This window comes from Mesocricetus auratus, unplaced genomic scaffold, assembly GCF_017639785.1.
Source record: "Mesocricetus auratus isolate SY011 unplaced genomic scaffold, BCM_Maur_2.0 Super-Scaffold_100008, whole genome shotgun sequence".
Taxonomy (NCBI): domain Eukaryota; kingdom Metazoa; phylum Chordata; class Mammalia; order Rodentia; family Cricetidae; genus Mesocricetus; species Mesocricetus auratus.
Window position 1 is genome coordinate 3,753,390 of NW_024429192.1, and position 19,435 is coordinate 3,772,824.

Genomic DNA, 19,435 nt, shown 5'->3' on the forward strand with positions numbered 1-19,435 from the left:
GATTACACAACAAGAAGCAGCAGTTGCCTCCTGAGGTGGCTAGCTCAACATGTGGACATCACCAACTCCCTGACACGCCCGCAGGGAACCCCCCAGCAGGCCTCTAGGCCCAACACACGTGTGGGACAGGGCCGTGGGAGGGGTCTTCTGTTTGGTCCTCCTGAGCGGTGATAATGGGTCTTACATTTAGAGCTACCATCAAACGAGCTGAGAGGCCCAACATGCACATTGAGTCATCGTATCCAGTATTACTCAGGAGCACCAGGAGCGGCGGGGTGAATTCCAGCAGAGCCACTTGACTTCAAAGAACAGCCAGTGTAGGGAGAAACCCAAGGCACACTCGGACAGTGCCCTAGGGTGGCAAAAAAAAAACCAAAAAAAAGCAAAAACTAGGGTGGATCTGAAGATTTCTCAGCCCTGCCCAGGCAGAGGGCAAATCAAGATGACAGAGAGAGGGTGTGCTGCCCGCTGTCCCCAGCCGTGGACACTTTAAGCGGGTGGTACTGAGGGTGTATCAGACAGTGTTGCTGTGGGTCACATGACCATCTGCCCAGGGGTGGCTCTGACTGTGCCCCCCTCAGGAAACAGCTTAGGGGCATGCTTTCCGGGGACCCACAGCCTCACAGCATCCAGCCTGAAGAGGTGACGGCTTCCCCCATCCTTCCAGTTTGGCAAGACCTGGGAGTTACTTTTGCCTCTTGACCCAAACTGCATTTCCTAAGTCTTGCCCCGAGAATCGCATCCATCATTCTATTTCCTGCATCCTTTGTGGGGTCTTTCCTTGGAGTATTACGCAAGCAGCAATTCGGAACCCAAGGACGGAGCTTCTCCATGCCACCCACTTAACCTTCACACTCCAAACCCGCGGCTCCGCAGCCAACCCCAGTGAAGATCTGCCTGTGTGAAGACAGTGCGTGCAAGGACTCCAGCTGACACTCGCAGCAATGATGGAGAGGGTGCCTGGACTGGCTTTCCCCTGTAATCAGATTGGTGAATACCCCAACTATCATCACAGAGCCTCCATCCAGTAACTGATGGAACCAGACACAGGGATCCACAGCCAAGAACCAGGCCGAACTCTGGGAATCCAGGAGAAGAGAGGGAGGAGGGAACATATTAGCAAGGGAGTTGGAGACCATGATGGAGCAATCTACAGAGACAGCTGAACCAAGCTCGTGGAAACTCATGACCTCTGGACCTACAGCTGTGGAGACTCCAGGGACTGAGCGAGGCCCTCCGTGTGTGGGAGACAGTTGTGAAGCTTGGACTATCAGAGGGTCCCTGGCAGTGGGCCCACGATACAACCCAGGGACATGAGCTAGCTTGCTGGCGCCCATTCCCTGTGGTGGGATGCCGTGCTCTGCCTTAGTGCATGGGAGAGGGACCAGGCCCTGCCCCGACCTATTGTGTCAGACTATGCTGACTCCTCATGGGAGCCCTAACCATGAGGAAGAGTGGACTGGGGGTGAGCTAGGGGGGAAGCGAGGGGGGACGGAAGGAGGGGTGGGAGGGAGAACTGTGGTTGGAATGTAAAATGAAGTAAAAAAAATTTTTTAATGGGAAAAATTTAACTATAAAAAATATAGTGATTGACTTTAAAAACATCTTCAAATTAAATAAGATTATTGGTTTATTACTTGTTTATTTTCATGTGTCTATTATTGTGTGTGTTGGGGAGGCGTGCACATGTGAGGGTGTGTTGTGTGTGTCTATTGTGTGTATTGGGGAGGCGTGCACATGTGGAGGTGTGTTGTGTGTGTTGGGTGAGGCATGCACATGTGGAGGTGTGTTGCGTGTCTTGGGGAGGCGTGCACATGGCGAGGTCCGAGGACAACTTTCCGGATTTGGTTCTTTCCTTTGCACGTGGGTTCTGGAAACTGACCTTGTCTGAACTTGATTGGCAAGCACGCTCCTCACTGAGCATCTCCCAGGCCAGAAGATTTCACAAAAAAAAGTAAAGATTTTTTTTCTTGCACAACTTTTTGTTAATCCCTAAAAGGTTTGACTAAGACAGCCACCTTGAAGCCAGTCGTTCGAGACAGGAGCATCACTTTCTCTGAAGGTGTCAGGGGATTCTCGGCCAAGGCAATGGGAGAGTCCAAACCCGCAGCTGACTGCTGGCTTCTTCTGGTTTTCCTTCCTACCCCCCACCAGCCTCCCCATCTATCCCCACCACCACCTCAGCGGCTTGTTTTAAAAACAACATAAAACAGAGGCGGGTGGATTTTACGCGGTCCAATTATTTCTCCCTTACTGTTTTAGAAGGAAGTGAGCGTTTGATCTTGGTTTGGTTTGAAAAAAGGCGCACTCTAGAGATGTCTCTGCAGACATCTTCGGAGACCCTCATCCCTGCCCCTGCGATCTCGGATTGAGAAACAGGCCTGCGTTTGTAATTAAACCGCCTCCTCTGCTTTCAAAGCTCCCGTTCTTGAGCACAAAGCAAGCCAAGATGGAGGACTTGGACTTTTGAACTCTGGGGTCCGTTATAAAATGAATGGAGGGAGGCATTGGTGGCACACACCTCTAATCCCAGCACTTGGGAGGCAGGCGGATCTCAGTGAGTTCAAGGCCAGCCTGGTCTACAGATCGAGTTCTAGGACAGCCTCCAAAGCTGCACAGAGAAACCTTGTCTTGAAAAACCAAAAAAATTTAATTAAAAAAAAATGAATGGGATAACTCTAAGCCTATCCAGGAAACCTCATAGCCTTCAAGTAACGGAAATGTCTTCATGGAAAAAATACGGAGTAATATATAACAGTGCTGACCTTAACTCAAAATCGTGGTTGACGCGGTGTTTCCGGATCTAGATATGAACATATGCTTTTGAATGCTGAAGGAAATGTGGCTCTCTCACCCCGGCCCCCAATATATATAAATATGTAGACATATATTTGTCTCCATGAAACTCCCAGGTCTCATACCTCAGTCTTATTAGGACAGAACTTCAATGTGATGTTTTAGTATCTATAAAACCCTGATGACTACAAAAGCAATGTCGTTCCTGCTAAGAGCTTTTTGATGCTTTGCTGAGTGTTTTCCTGCTGCCCAGAAAGCTGATATGGTAAGTTAGACACTAAAGGGGCAGATTCTGTGTGGAAAGGCAGAATCTTTGGGCCCCTGGGAAATGCGCACAGCTCTGCTGGGGCGTCTCGCTGAGTATAACGGATGAAGTGTTTTAAATTAAGATGGTTTGAGCTTCAGGGTTCAAGCTATGTAAGCAAACATAAGACACTGCCCTTCATTCCTGAAGTAAAGAGGATTCTGCCTTGTTCCCTTCTACGCCATGGCTGCTATTTTTATTGGCCAGTTTCTGGCATCCTTCTCAAATATTGCATTTTTCTTTATGTGTCCCATAAACAGCTATTTCACATGTGTGTACACGTCTTTGAAAATGAGTATTGGAGCCGGGCCTTGGTGGTGCACACCTTTAATCCCAGCACTCGGGAGGCAGAGGCAGGCGGATCTCTGTGAGTTCGAGACCAGCCTGGTCTACAGAGCGAGTTCCAGGACAGTCTCCAAAGCCACAGAGAAACCCTGTCTCGAAAAACCAAAAAAAAAAAAAAAATGAGTATTGTTTAGCAAGACATTGTGCAATACAACTGACTGAGCAGTTGCCTTCTGTGAGCTTTCACACAGCCTTAGAGGCTCCCCATGGCCTCTTTAAGGCTGAGCATCACCTACTTGGAAGACGTCACCGTAAGTTCTGAGAACACAGAATGGATGGCACCACGCACCTAGAAGCTGCAAGTGCCTCTGGCTGTCACTCATCAGAGAGCATTTTTAGGACCTCTAAGCTTGGTCTCCGGGAACCCATGGCTTCAAGCCACATGCCTACCACTGAGCTACACCCAACCCCAACACTTTTATCTCTAGTGATCTTATTTGAGAACTATCTTTACATAGATTTCATAACATGAATGTTTACACACTCTGTAGACAGGTTGGCCTCAAACTCAGAGACCTGCCTGCCTCTGCCTCACAAGTGCTGGCAGTAAAGGTGTGAGCCACCACCGCCCAGCATGCAAATCATGTTTTTAAAGAGTATTTGGCGTGGTATCCTGTAGCTGGAGTTTCTTTCCTGCCTGGACCCTCAGCCGTTTAGCAGTAATTAAAAACACTGACACATTAATATAAACTGCTTGGCCGGTAGCTCAGGCTTCTTATTGCCTAGCTCAAGTAAAGAAGACAGAAAAATCTGCAGATCTGCCTAGCTTTCCCTCTGTGGCATTGATTATGAGTAGGAGGTGGGTTGGGGACTCACCATGGATAGCCCCAGATATCAACAAAGGGCTTAGGGAGCTGCTGACTGGGGCTCACAGCCTTACTTGGGGATCAGGAAGAAATCTACACAACTGGTTTGGCTTCACTATTTAAGCTGTCCTTTCTTCGGGGTATGCATAATCAAAAGGAATCCCCCCCTCCAGCCTTCTTGCAACATAGTAGCACCAGGCCCCTCTCCCCTTTCAAAAGTGGCACTACCAAGCTTTGTTTCTGTGCCTGATCAAAAGGAAACTCGATACACAACTCATGTGGTCGCCTGGCTTTCCTTCTGCTGAGCTAATCAGGAGCAGGACGGCCAGGTCTGTCACCTAGCCCAGGCTCTGGTCATTCTTAATTAGAGTAACCATAGTCAATCTATCCTAGTACTGCCTGAAAAGAGAAAACACGACCAGTAGAAGCTGGCTGCTGGTCCAAGCCACCTACTGGAAGAAGTGGACACCCAGGACTGAGGCTGTGCCAGCGTGTTCCAAATAACGGCACCCCGTGAAAAGGCTCTACACCTGGGTTCAAATGAAGTTGCTAATAAATTACAAGATATTTATTCAACCTGTGCCTTCAGAGAGGGCCTGAGGCACGGTTTTAATATTTAAATAATGGTTCCCAGACATTAAGTGCCTGTCTAACCAGACAATGAAAACTATATAACTGACCCCATTTTTGTTTTGACTTTGAGGAGGCTCATATCTAAGTTTAGTATTCAATAATAGTGACTTTATTATTTTAAGAGACTACAGAGCGGTCAGCCTAAAAGTGCATGAAATGTTTTGTCATATTCATGACACTGTTGTAGGACTAACAATGATTTTACAAATTACAAACAAAAGTGAAAAATAATCTGATCAAGATAGTTTGACCGCAGATAAATCAGGAGAGTAAACCAGTCTGGGTACAGCTAAAGAACGGGTCCTGGCTAGTTCTGCTTACAATGATCTAGAAATTCATAGAAAAATAATACAAGACACATCCTCCTCCCTACCCCCTCCCTTATTCCTTCTCTCCCTCCCTCTCTCCCTTCTTTATTCCCTGTGTTGGGGATTGAACCCCTGAGCTCTGTTCCTAGCCCTGTGGACAGTAGATTCCATGTTGTCAACAGCATTTCCAGTATTTCAAGTGTGTCAATCCTATGAGTCACAGCGTACAAGACTGGAGCCTGAGTGAACTGTATTCAGAAGAGCTGGTCTCACTTTTTAAAGAAGGGAGTGAGGAAGAAGAGGGGGAGAAGAAGCAGGAGAGGAGGTGGAGGAAAGGAGGGAGAGAGGGGGACGTTTGTTGGAAAGAAACCTCCACCCAGCCTGGGCGGTGGTGGCACATGCCTTTAATCCCAGCACTTGGGAGGCAGAGGCAGGTGGATCTCTGTGAGTTTGAGACCAGCCTGCTTTAAAACAAAACAAAAACAAAACCAGAAACCTCCACCCAACTGTAACATGAGATTCACTTACTTGACTTAAGTAACACAGAGGCGCAGACCCACTTAGACAGGAGAAGGGCCTGCACAAGAGGAGTTTAAAACTGAACGGTTTAAAATGTGTTGCTTGGAGGAATAGCAAAAGGGAGCACAGCTCAAGTGGGTTTCCAAATTTGGTGACTTTTCCTCGTGGGGGACGCCCTTCTGTATGTATGCTGTGGATATATGTTTCTCTTACTGGTTGATGAATAAAGCTGTTTTGGCCAATGGACAGGCAGGATTTAGCAAGGCGGAAAATGCAAACAGGGACAGGGAAAGGTTGTAGGCAGAGTCAGGGAGACGCCATGTAGCTGCCGAGAAAGCAAGAGACCCAGGCATCACTGGTGAGCCAGGAGCACGTGGAGATACACAGAGGAACAGAAATGGGTTAATAAGTAAGAGAGCGCGAGCCAATAAGAACCCTGAGCCATCAGCCAAACAGTTTACAATTAATATAAGCCTCTGTGTGTTTATTTGGGACTGAACAGCCATGGGACCAGGAGGGACAGAAACCTCTGTCTACATTTCCCTTTCAACGAGAAGAAAGCTTCATTTCTGCTTAGCTACAGGAAAAAACCCCAAATTCAGAGAGTATTCAGGTGTCTCCAAGAGCCCATTCTCCATGTTATCACTAATTCTAGTGTCTTTGACGGTTGGCACGTAACAGAAACATCTAGTTCCGACTTCTATAAATAAAAAACCTCTCAGTGCTTCTCTTTGCACCGAGAGGTGACCACTGCACAGGCTCACGGCTGCTCAAGAGAATGAGTAGCAGCGTTGACCTCTCAACCCCAAACAGGACAGGTGTCTACCACTGCTGTGGGAGTGGAGAATCTGAAGGCTGGCATACAAGCAGGGGTGGGGGAGGGGCTCAGAGGTCCCACCCCTCGCTGTTGAACCACGGGGGAAGGGGGGCCATTGCCTTGTCTAATCACTGATGACCCCACAATCCTCCAGTGAGTAACTTCAGGCTGACAGTCACACCTAGGTTCCAGGTAAGCTCAGCAGTGGGCCAGGAAACAAAGTAAAAAAGACAGGACCACAGGGAAGGTGTTGATTGTGATGGGGTGGAGAAAAGGGGAGGGGTGGAGTGGCCGGAGGCATTGAACCCACATATAATATTGGTCAAAGAACAATTTAAAAAAATGTGACGTGCCACCATGAGTCATGAATGGAGTGAATGGGAGTGACCTTTCAGCCTCTCCCTGGTGTGATATGCCATTTGGCCCTCTAGCCAACTCCCTGGGGACAGACAGGCCGAGTCCACCTCCTTTCTCTGGGGATGGTATTCTAAAGGAATCAAGATATTGCACAGTAGTTGTGAGCTATGACGTTCTATCTCAAGCCTGTAACATGCTTTGCTGAAACCACTGCCGAACTGAGGAAAAAAAAAAAAAAACTAAGGAAAAATGACCCTGGGTTCCACAGGAACAACCCATGAGTCCACCCCTTCCTTATTAGTCTCTCCAGCACATTACACAAAACCCATGTTGAAAGTGAGTGTGCCAGGGGCTGGAGAGATGGTTCAGCGGTTAAGAGCACTGACTGCTCTTTCAGAGGACCTGGGTTCAATTCCCAGCAACCACGTGGCAGCTCACAACTGTCTATGATTCCAGTTCCTGAGTACCTGACACCCATAGCAAAACACCAACGCATATAAAAATTAGTAGATTTTGGTGACGCACACCTTTAATCCCAGCACTCGGGAGGCAGAGGCAGGTGGATCTCTGTGAGTTTGAGGCCAGCCTGGTCTACAGAGAGAGTTCCAGGACAGCCTCCAAAACAATACAGAGGAGTGTGCCTTTTGATCCACAGTATTTCCTGCTAAGGCATGCAGACAGTGAGCATGGGCAGAAGGGTCCCCTGGGGGAATCTCTTTTCCCTGCCACCTCACAATGCTAAGTGACAGGTCAGGAAATCTGGCAAACTCTCAGAACAGGGCTGACCACAGCTGAGATATACTGACACTGTCCTCAAGGCAAAAAAGAGAGTAGCCATGCAAATACGATTAGGGGAGTCCCCTGTGTAATGCCCAAGGAGGGGTTTATAACTATGGATTATGCTCACACATAAAAGCAGACCTTACACAGGCTCATTTCGGGTTGGGAAAGGCTGTCACAATGTTACCGTGTACTATTTCAATGGATCAGCAGACTCAGGCAGCACCTACCTGGGACAAGCCTAAATGGACAGAAGCGGTCTCAGATATATACATGATTTTGCCGTCAGAGGCCACCACGAAAACGAAGCCATCCAGAGTCTGTAAAGAGAAAGTGTCCGGATGAGAGAATGTGGTGACACGCAGCAGGGACTCCAGCAGCCAGAAGACACTGGGCTGGAGGGGAAAGGCTGAGGGGTGTTGCTTTGTGGGGGAGGGAGTTTGCTTAGCATGCATGGGGGCAAAACTATAAACGTGCATATTTGTTACGAGAAAAACTACAAGCCAGGGGCCATAAGGACTGCAGGTAAAGCTGCTCAACGCTGCTCTATTTCCCAAGCCAGGCTCCCAAAGGCTCTCAAAGCGCTTTTAAAACAACCTTACATTCACATTACAGAACCATGCAAAACATTCGAGAAGTCCTAACCCGCTCAGCTGGACGGCATGGCTTTATTGTCTGGGCTTGTTTTAGCACTTAGGACGAATCTGGGCGAGCGTTCTATGGTTCTTGGGGGAACATCTACCGCTCTACAGACTACTTAATGTGGGAACTGGCAGCCGCTTATACGGCTAGCACCAACGCTTTATTCGCCACAGTTTTCTAGTTACCCCTAAGTACCGTTTGAATAATAAATTCCTACAATCGCCAGAAAATAAAACAATACGTCCGATTATTCTACCAGACTGTGTCTACAGAATCAAGCATTTAGACTTTGAAAGAGATCAAATGACCTTTGCCAAAGTCAGGGAGGAAAAAAAGTATCAATTTCAGAAAAAAAATGAAAACGACTCCAGTGAAATTCTGATTTCTGTCTGAATTGGCTAACCCTCCAGAAACAACGTGAGATCGTAAAAAAGTTATTCAGACAACAATGAAAGCAACCACTGCACCATCAAGGGCAAAAGGACTAGATACTTCTTGAAAAGAAGAAACTATATCGTATTTGCTCATCTATATTTTAAGATCAGGAAGCCAATAAAGGGGCGGGGGACACAATAAAGTTGGTTTAAAAGCTCCATACATCTCACAGTGGGCACCCGTAAAAATATCCCAGGTTAATTTCTGGCTACAAATTCTATTTTTACAGCATGTAATTGAAAGCAGATTACTGTCGAGTTTCTTACTCCTCCACAGGGGTAGGGATGATAAGGAGAACGAGTAGAAATGAGACTTGAAGATACCCTTGTATGCTGCTGCATCGAGTAGTTAGCTACCAAAACCCCTTGCATTCCAACCTATCCTCACCTTCATTAAACTGAGGATGAAAATCACATTCTAACACTTCAGTTCCAGTTTAACCCAGCTGAGCAGTATTTTCCTAGCGGCATCGGTGACATTTCAGATACGAAAACCAAAAAATCCGTTTCTAACGTTCTGATCTGGGTGCTGGACTCCAAATGGGTGGTGGACATTTTAAAAGTTAACGATTAAAAGTTGGAAGTCGCCAAGTGTTCTCCAAGTGAAGTGTGGAGCGTCACTCCCATAGGAATTGCCCATACCGAAGATTTTGAAGACTTTACCCACTGGGTTTCTTCTAGGTACCTAGGTCTTAGTTGTCACTGACATGAATGTCACAGTACGAAGGGGTTTGGAGTACGAAAACAGTCGCTCCTGGCTGCAAGTGAGATCCCAGCTACCAAGAGGGCGCAGGCTCACCGGGCTACCCGACTTTCTCGCCACTCCGTCTGCTGCTACGGCTGTGGAAGTTCCAGGCTCCAAATACTGCCCCCATCTTCTCCTACCCCGGGGCACGGAGTTTTTAGGTACACCCAGGGTTCGGAGCTGGGCTGACTCCCCCACTGCTAGGGCCTTCTGCGAACTTTTTTTTTTTTGTTTAAAGAAAATACAAAATAGAAAAAGGGAAATGCAAAATAGCCATCGGCGGACATTTTTCGGTGGCAGAGACAAATGACGGAGTGGGGGGAATGAATCGTGTCGTTGATGGGACTCTGAGAACCGCATTGGAGATTCGAGGGAGGGAGGCGGAGGCGGCGCTGTCCTCAGCTACCCCAGCGGCTGAGGCGGAAGCGGCCTCGGGCGCCAGGGGTGCCCAGCCCCAACCGCAAGGCAGGGGAACTTTGTAAAGCCCGATGCTGGGCCCTGGGGAACCTAGTGCCTGACCCCAAATGAAGTAGGAGCTCCGAGACAGCTGGCCCTAGAGGTCGCCCCCTGCCTGGGTTATCGATGGGGCCACAGAACTGGACCAGTTCTTGTGGCGACCTCGTGGATGTTACTTATAACTCCCACGTCCTCAGCTTGCAGCTCAGAATAAAATGGAGGGAAGTGTTTGGGGGGGGCAGGGGGAGCAGCCAAGTGAAAAAGTGATTTGTTTGGGGTTTTTTGTTTGTTTGTTTGTTTGCTCGTTTGTTTTAAGAATCTGGCCCGGGGTTGGGGAGCCAAGGAGTGTCAAATATTCCCGTACTGCCCCGGTCTCAACTTCTGCGAAGGGGGAGAGCTTGGACGCTCTGTCTGCGAGCTGCGGCCACACCAGCTTTGTCTCCAGTGCCCGGCCCGGGTCTGTCACAGAGGGAAGCACAAGTGCCAAGGACAGTCCCACTCCGGACGGGGACGGATGGACACCGTGTTCCGGGGCTTGGATGAGCAGACACTCTGTGTTGCTGGCGGGGTGCAGGGTGTGGGTAGCGCGGGCCTGACTCTGCACTCCAAACGGAGGCACCCCGGGTGCCCTTGCCCGGCACCACTGGCCTGGAGGCGCTCCCGGGTCCCCCTCCCCTCACCTGCCATCTCGCGCGCGACCACGACGGTGAGGACGCTCGTCCCCATGCTCTACCTGCAGCAAATGGGATCCCAGCTCTTTGGCCACACTGTCCAGGGGTCCTGTTCTGCTCGGCTGTCCCCACGCGTCTCCTAGACCTGGGGCAAGGGAATAAAGCAAACCATTTAACAGCGGCACCCACAGACGCCAGACACGTGGACCCCCGCCCCCCCCCTGCACAGGAGCCCCAGCTCCTATCTCTGTCCAACACCCCGCCCCTGAGTCCTCGCTGGCGCCGTGTGTGTGTGTGTGTGTGTGTGTGTGTGTGTGTGTGTCTGTGTGTGTGTCTGTGTGTCTGTGTGTCTGTGTGTCTGTGTGTGTGTGGTGGGTTAAAAACCCAAAGCCTCGAGTCTGGACGGTGGTGACACGTGCCTTTAATCCTAGCAGTAGGCAGGGTCCCTGAGTTCGAGGCCAGGCTGGTCTAAGAGTGAGTTCGGGATAGCCTGAGCTACGCAGAGAAACCTTGTCTCTAAAAAACAAACAAAACCAAAACCAAAAGGCAAAACCACCAAACGGGGGTTGGGGTGGGGGTGGGGTGGAGAGGTGGGGAAGCATACAAACAGAAATAAAACCCCCAAAGCCGGAGGACAAACTCTCCCCCCCCGGGGGGCGCAGTCCCGGGTCCTGTCCCTCCCCTTCCCCCTTTGCTCCCAGAGCCCACCGGACCCACCGCTCCCAAGGTTCGCCCACGTGCTCACCGACTCTGAAATTGCCGTTTTATTTGAAATGCCACAAAGTAATCTAATCTGCTTTGAAATCGGCCATCCTCGGAGCCAAACAGGGGGGTGGGGTCGGGGTGGGAGTATCGATTTGACCAGTAAATATCCCCCCCAGGACCTTCCCACCCCACCCTGTGCAGCCCGCAAAGATCGTCAGGTCGTGTGACCCTTGCCTGGCTTCTGGGCGCCCACAGCCTCTCCGGAACTCGATCCTCTTCGATCCCAGAGCTCCAGACACAGTCGGGAGGCTTTTCGGGGCGCTTGTCTGTTCTCACACAACTAGGGGACCCTCATCCCCTCCACCTACAGGCATCCCTTCAGATCTGAGGCTTCCCAGCATCTCTCTCCCACCCCAGAGTGCACCCGGGGGAAAAGCCGGGCCCTTCCCAGTCTCCCTCACCCCCGCGTCCCTCCCCGCCCCGGCTAGCTGCTGTGTGACCCAGCAGAGGTTTTCCCCTGCCCACACTGAAGACAGGTGACCAGAGTCTCAGCGGGAGCTGGAGCCTCGGCCCGTCACCCGCAGCGCTCCCTCCTGGAACCTCTCTGCTTGGGGGAGCCGTGGGCCTAGCGGATGCGTCCTCTGGGGGAAACTGCAGGCTCGGCCAGTCTCCTTCCGCCCGCCCGAGTGCTTTTAGTGCTAAAGCTCGACACTCTGAGCAGGCGGGCACCCTGGCCAGCCTGAGGGATTGCAAAACCCCTCGGTATGGTTCCCTAAGCAAGAGTCCCCGCCGGCACGTGGCCTCTGAGCCTCCAACCTAGGAAACAGAAAACGTCCCCCGAAGTCCAGTAAAGGCTCCCTGGGAATCATTAGGAAACTAAAGAAAGAGCAACCTCTAATTTCTGCTCCCATCCAGGTCTTCACAGAAAGAGTGGGTAACTTACACACGCCCCCCAGGGGCTGCTCATTGTCCCAGGGCCCCCGAGCCTCCGCCCAGGAGCAAGGGTGGTTCCAAATCCGCTTCTCTCCAAGCACCCACACTCCGATCCCCCAGCACCGTTTGCTACAGGCTAGGCACCTTGTTTTGTGGAAAGGAAAGCTGGGGCATGGATCCTTTACCTCCACTGGAACAGCCTTGGAAAGAACCAAGGTGTAAAATCCACGGAGATTCACCGAGCGAGGAGAAGGAATTTAGTAAGGACTGGAAATCTAACTTCTGAACATGGACAGATGTGTTCCAGCAACTGTCACCTCCCCTGCCTCTGGGTCCTTCCTGAGTTCGGGTGGTGCTCCAGCCATAGAACTATCCTTGACCCTTGACCCTCGAGCAAAATCGCTGCCCCCCCCATGGCCTCGCAATGTTTCTGACTTTTCCCGGAGTCTTCTGAGACCCTTCCCATTTGGGAATGACCTCCAAATCAGACACCTCGGTCCTCGGGCTTCCTCGGAAACCGGTGGAAGGTCCTGTCTCCTGCGCACAGGACTATTTTCGGTATAGTTTAATTACCCGGATGTTTTTGTACATCACTATAATTTTCCTGTAACTTCTAGAAAATACGCCTCTTTGGGATCTGGCAGAGGCATCTGGGCTGCATGGGACAAATTCCTCCACTCCCCCACCACACACACACACACACACACACACACACACACACACACACACACGCAGCCACCTCATCCCAGAGCAGTGGGCCTGCCAGTTGTTCCATTAGGAGCCGCTACTGGAGAGGTCTTTTCACTCAGCCCATAAAAGAACACTTTAGGCTGAACTTAGATGCGGAATAAAGTAAGGTTTGTCGTGAGAAGAAGATGCCTGCTACTGGAAAATGCTACACACACACACACACACACACACACACACACACTCCTGAAAACTGAGGCACCAGGCAAACGGTCCTTATCTAGACCCAACCAAGGGATTTATGTATTTATCTGAAGAGTGAGGGTGGAGTTGCAGACTGGGTTGGGCTGCACCAGAGTTCATAGCTAGTGATGGTCAGTGACACTGGACCCTAAAACCGGCTTCTTCTCTGGAAAGCCTGAAGTCCCACCTCACCTGCAGTTTCCCAGGCTTAAGATCGGGCCCCCAACACTTATTAACCTTTAAGCCCAGCTGGGAGCCCCCAGATAGAAGGCCAGGTCGTATGGTGAGACTCCAGAGAGAGTGCTGGAGAGGGAGCCCTTTCTAGTGACTTTTCCTCCGCTGTCCTGGGGTCAGCACTTGACCCCACACTGCCTGGTCCTCAGTATCCACGCCAGCGGACCACTGACTGACATCAAGAAGTTAAGCCCTTGGTCAGTTGGCCAACAAACAACTCATGAACAACTTTGGGGGGTCTCAGCCAGCTCTTGGGGGGGTACCTCCAGTTGCCAATGACAGACCACAAACACTGTATTGCAGAACAAGAGATTTAGTACAACAAGGGAAGTTAATCTCTCACCAGGAGGCTAGCTGCCTGCTTGTAACTCAGGCGCAGCCAGCAATGCTGGGTTTTCAGATACCTTTGTATCAAACAGGACTCTCCAGGCCAGGAAGATGGGACCTGGGCTCTGGTGGGAGCAGAAGTTTCCACGTCTATTCTGTCTCACCCCTCAACACTGAGTATCTAGAAGTGGTGACACAGTCACCTTTCACGGTGAGCTTGTGAAAATTTAATGGCATTAACGCCCCCCCCCCCCCGCTTCCGAGGGTGTAAAACAAAGTTGGGAGCCTCCCTTTTTTCCTCCCTCCATTGTTTAAGGTGTTACCTCCTGAACTTCGGGCTTCCTCTGGGTCTCTAACCTCAACTCTAAACCACAGTGTCTTCGGGCTAAGTTAGGGAGAGCTATTGTAAGCGCTCTCGTTTGCGAGCAAGCTCCCTCCCCCTCCCTTCTGTGTCTCCTCGTCTCCCCTCCCCCAGTTAGCGCTATTGTAGAGAGGGGCGAGGACGTGTTTCTGGGGAAGGCAACTTCAAGCGGGTCAAAACGGGTGGGGGTGAGGAGGCAGCCCCTCACCTTCTTCATCCAAGGGCACACGCGTCTCCTAATCCCGCCACCCCCACCGTGTCTACCAAATGGACATGAGCACAGCGGGGATTCTTGCTCTGCATCCGGCCGGGGAGTTGCTAGGGCCTCAGCCGACAGGGGTGTAGAGAAAAGGTTGCCATGCTTCCCCAGGGGAGCCCACTGCTAGTTCCTCTGCCCTTTGTAGACGAACTCCCAGTAATTGTCTCTAGCTCACCAGTGCCCATCCCTTAGAGTCCTTCTGCCCTCTCCCGGGTCCCTGAAAAGGCCCCTCCTGGCACCCCCATTTTAAATTAGGTGGCCAAGGTGGACTGTGTAACGGGTGCAGCTGCGGAGAGTGGTTAGGGATGCCCGAAGGTAGACCACCTGCCGGTCGTTGGGGTCGCTGGGGCAAGGGAGGGTTTTCTTCAAGCTTTGGGCATTCCACCACAGACGAGAGTGTATACTCTCTGACACCCCGGCGAAGGCCCCCGAGAAAGCAACATCCAAGGCTGAGAGAACACTTAGCCCTACTAAGTGTAAGACACAGTCCCTTTGGCCACACCTTGGTGCAACCAGGCAAAGTCGGGCGCCTATGCTCATGGGAGAAGCTGCGTTCCCACCAGCAGCTTCTTAGTCCGCAGCACCCCAGCCCCAGGATTCCTTCTCCAAAGTCAAGGGTTGCACCAGGGACAGAGACAGCACCAACCCCTGATTGTCAGGCTCCAACGTGGAGATAGGGAGAAGGTTATAAAGACAAAACAAAAACAACTACTACAACAACAAAACCTACATTACTCTTAAATGTTAGTCTTTAAAAAAAAAGACAGAACAAGTTTTTGGATTTAGGCAGCAAAAGGACTCCAAGGTCTATAATTCCATATAGGCATAGGGCAAGAGTGTCCTCACTGAGCTCTCAAAATCAAATCATTTTGACCCGAGGCCGGTCTCTCCTGCCAGGAACAATGTGCTGGATCCGGAGGAAGCCCCTTACCCACTAACAGGAAGCCCAACCTGGCCTCTCTCAGAAGACGTGGACTGGTAGAATCCACAGCCATGGTGTCTGCGTCTGGTTGGTAGAAACCAGCCATCCACTGTAGGGTCTGCCCCATATTTCAAAGCGCCTCCCTCCAGAGGCTGGGCCCCATTACCCAGCGGGGTTCGGGCTGTGCCGCTCCCAATCACTCCCTAAGGTGCTCCCCCTCTTCCCTATTCCTAGCCCTTCTTCCAAAGCGAGCTCTGCTAAGCTGCCCCCCCCCCCCCCGCTCACCTCTATCAGCTTAGCATGGGAACCAAAAGGTAGAAACTGGAGAGTCCTTACCTATGGGGTGTTGCCCTGCCTCCTTGCCATTCAAGTGTCTCTGGGCACAGCCATGAAGTGGTTTTCCATTTCTGCTGCACGGTTCCCCCGTGCTTCCCCTCACCTGCATCTACAACAACGCTATGGTGTTGTTGCCAGTGTGAAGTTCTCAGCCGGCCTGGTTTACCGACACAAAGTGGCAAAGGGCAAAAGCTGCAGCCCTTCTCCAGCTCCCTGCCTGCCGATCCCCCCCCCCAGTTTATCTTCCTTGGGGTCTCGGCACTGCAGGAGCTCAGCCGAGCCACCAGCGTTAGCTGGACTGCCAGCCCGTACCTCTTGGGCCGCACTTTCTCCAGCTAGGAAGGGATCCTCCGGGATATTCATTGCTCTGTACTTCATTTCCCAAGTTGCTCTTCTGGATTCTTCTTCACCCAACACTCACAGCAAAACTGTATCCCACAGATGGGTTCTCGCTCAGACTCTTTTGTGTGGGAGAACGGATCTAAAGACCCCGCTACTGCCCCGGACTGCTCCGACCAAGCCTCCCGAGAGTCACAGTCTTGATTGACATCGATGCAGGCAGCCGTCCTTAGCAGACCCGGGTTCCCCCAAAACAGGCTAAATCAGTTATTACAGGGGGAACTGTCCCGGGAGAAGGGAGTGCTTTATTTTGTAAAGCAGACATACTTCGGAAGACGAGGGTCACCTTCCTAACTCCTGATCTGAAGATTGCTGCTAGCATCAATGGTGAGTGCATGGGCGAGCTTCTTAGGCCCTGGGCTGCCCCTCCTCTGACTGCATTCCTCTGACAGGATCGCAGGAGAGGGGTAGTGAGTGGAGTTAGGGCATTTCTCCCTTCCTCACCTTGGTCCCACCGCCTCAGAGCCATTTCCAAAAATCTCTAGTTTCAAATGGCTCCAGGCTGACCCCTTCAGTGAGTGCCAACCTTCAGAGTCACCTTCCGTGAGGCAGAGGCGGCCCCTCAACTGGGCAGCTCCTGAGCAACTAACAGACTAGCAACAGTTGCTCAGGGCAGCACTCACAGACCACCCACTCCTGCGGGGACCCAGAGGCCAGCCAAGTGCCTTCTCTGCACCCCAGAGATTGTGTAAATGGCAGGGTGCACACAGCGCTGTCTGGGTTTTGGTAGCCTTTGCTGGCCAGCTCCCAAACGAGAATGGCTTACAGTTAGTCCTTTGCCCACGGCCGTCCCCCACCCCAGGGAATCTCTGGTTTGTTCGACTCCATTGACAACAGATCATTTACTCTTTCGATAATTTCGTTCTATATTTTTTTAAAGACCCAGCATGGCTGGGCAAGGCAGGGGGCCTGAGCTCCATACCTATTTTGTAGCATGCGGACTTGAAGGCTGATCGCAAACCACCTGCTAATACCGCTCTTCCCGAGTGGGATGGGGACTAAAGAAAAGGTGCCGTTATAAGACCCTGTTCGATTTTTTTCTTTTTTACTTTTCACGGAAACTTGAGGCAGCAGGGAATCATCTCTAACTAGGAGCTCACGGTTGGCGTCACGACTAGCAACCCGTGACCAAGAGCTTCACACACAACGGGAGAAATCCCGAGGAACATTCCTTGGGACCAGTTGGGTAGGTTTTAGGATAGCCGGTGCGGGAGTACAGGGTCGAACCACCTCCCGGCCGCCTCTGCTCCCCGGTGCTCCGAGGTCGGCCAGAGCTTCTCCCGGGCTCTGCGGCATAGAACTGGAGGACAGGACGGCCGGCAGAGCTCCACTAGTGCGGTGGAGGAAAATTCAGCTTAGGCTCAGACAAAGGAAAAGCAGCCGCAAAGAGGGTTGCCGATGTCGGGTGCAGCGACCAGCAGCGAACAACACTAAAGGAGAAGTCCGGAGGCCAATGGACACCTGTCACCACCGGGGCAACGATCCTCCAAAGCCCTTCCTATCCCAGTCGCACTGGCTCTCCAAGAGGCCTGCTCTGCACGGGCGCCTGGAGGTCCTGGAGGCAGCAGGCCTTGGAGCCAGTACTCTTCCGAATCCCTCAGCCTGGCCCCAGACCAGGGACCTGATTCTTTTTGGTGTCTGACCCAGCAGCCTGTCAGCCTTGGAAGCCCGCTGGAGAGTGCCCACCCAGCAGGCCACTATTTCCTACAAACGGGAGTAGGCAGGAGAGCCGCGGCCCAGTGACAACTGTTCACTGTTGCGTTTTTAAATCCTAAAATGTTACACCCAGGCCGGCCAGCCACGTTTGAAACAACCCTATTTCTCTTTCCGGGTGTGTCCTGACTCATCCAGGACAAGAGTTCCTCGTTTCCGAGAGCGAAGGGAGACGAGTTGGAAAAGAAAAAACGATATCCAAGAGACTCGAATATGAAGGCCCCGGCTGCTCACAAATGCTTCGATCCGCCGCGCTGGCCTGGGCCTTGCACCCAACCGCTTGTAAAAGACAGGGAGCGGCGAGATCCCTTACCGCCAGCAGAAAGGGAGAAGAGATGGAAAAACAAACAAAATAAAAAAGCAGAGGCGAGAGAGAAGTAGGGGGTAGAAGAAAAGGAAATAAAATTATGAGAGAGAGAGAGACAGAGAGAGACAGAGAGAGAGAGAGACAGAGAGAGAGAGAGAGACAGAGAGCATTGGACAGAAGAACAGAAAGGGAAGAAGGCGAGAAGAGATGGGGCTGGGAAGGAAAAGAACAACCCGAATGAACTAGCGTGAGCCTGAGCCAGCTTGGCAAACACCAGCCCAGGGGTAACGCTTAGTTTTTCCCCCACTCTGCCCGGAGCTAAGAGGTGACTGGATCCCCAGGCCCCCGCTCAGCCACGTCCCTTTCCCGAAGCTGCAGCACGGCTTCTCCCAGACACGGTCACAGAAGCCGCGTGGGCTTCTCCCGCGGGCCGCAGCCTCCTTTTTGCAGAACACCCACACACACACCTCACCCCCGACCGCCACCTGCAGCCTCACCTTCCGGGAAGACTGCGCGCATCTTCAGGTAGCTGGTGGTGAGTCGGATGATGGACGCTTTGTCCAGCTGCGAGGTGATGGCCGATGGCAGCGGGAGCAGCTTGGCCAGCTCATAGAACTCGCCATTTTCCTTCTCCCTCCTGGTTTTGGCCGCATTTTTGGACTTCTCCTTCATGGCGCCTCGGCTCTGGGCATATTAGACCTCGCCGCGCTCCAGGCCTGCCCGCGGAGTCCGGTTCGGGCTGCGGCAGCCGCGGTGGGGATGGGGATGCCCAGGTGTCAGGTGAGTCCAAGGGTGTCGGGCTCCCGCAGGTGCGAGGGGCCGGCCTGGAGCACCAGCGCGAGGGCTTCTGCACAGTCGCCAGCCCTGAGTCTGCGGCAAACCAGCTGTGCAGCTCCGCTCTCCGCCCGAGGCTGGGGGATGGACCGACTGTCCCGTGTGGACCTGAGTCTGCTTTCTGCTCGCTCTTCCTTCTCTCCTCCAGCCTCTCGGGCCTGGACCTTCCCGGGGATGTGGTGTGCGGGTGAGCTGGCGGCGGCCCTATTTAGTCCTTAAAGGAAGGCTTGCACCCGCTGCGGCGAAGGCCCTCGGAACGCAAGGGCGGCATCGGCGGCGGCGGCCGCAGCAGCGGAGCCATGAGGCGGGAGCGGAGCCGAGCGAGCGAGCGAGCGAGGTGGCGGCGACCGGGGACACAATCAATCCTGGGCTCGGTGCGCTCTCCTGCCCTCCCCGGCGGTTCCGGGTGCCTGGAGCCCGGGCGTCCAGAGCCCGCGATCTGTGTCCGGGGCGCAGCTGCTCCGCGGTCCACGTGCGACCGAGTTGCGTTTGTTTATGGCAGACCCGCCTTCGGGCGGAGCACTGGGCCGCGCTGTGCGGCCCGGGGGAGGGGTGCAGGGGG

General features: G+C 52.3%; 1 protein-coding gene across 2 annotated transcripts in view; it reads right to left on the reverse strand.

Annotated features, from left to right (window-relative positions):
- The window catches only part of Sim2 (SIM bHLH transcription factor 2), a 43,687-nt gene extending 24,340 nt beyond the window's left edge, over positions 1–19,347 (reverse strand). For both annotated transcript variants that reach the window (XM_021229431.2, XM_040750433.1), the window contains exons 1-3: positions 18,537–19,347; positions 10,676–10,758; positions 7,896–7,985 (exon numbers count right to left, since the gene is read on the reverse strand). In XM_021229431.2, coding sequence (XP_021085090.2) covers positions 7,896–7,985; positions 10,676–10,758; positions 18,537–18,711 — 348 coding nt within the window. In that variant the 5' untranslated portion in view covers positions 18,712–19,347. The remainder of the gene's footprint in view (positions 1–7,895; positions 7,986–10,675; positions 10,759–18,536) is intronic.
- Positions 19,348–19,435: the final 88 nt, after the last annotated feature.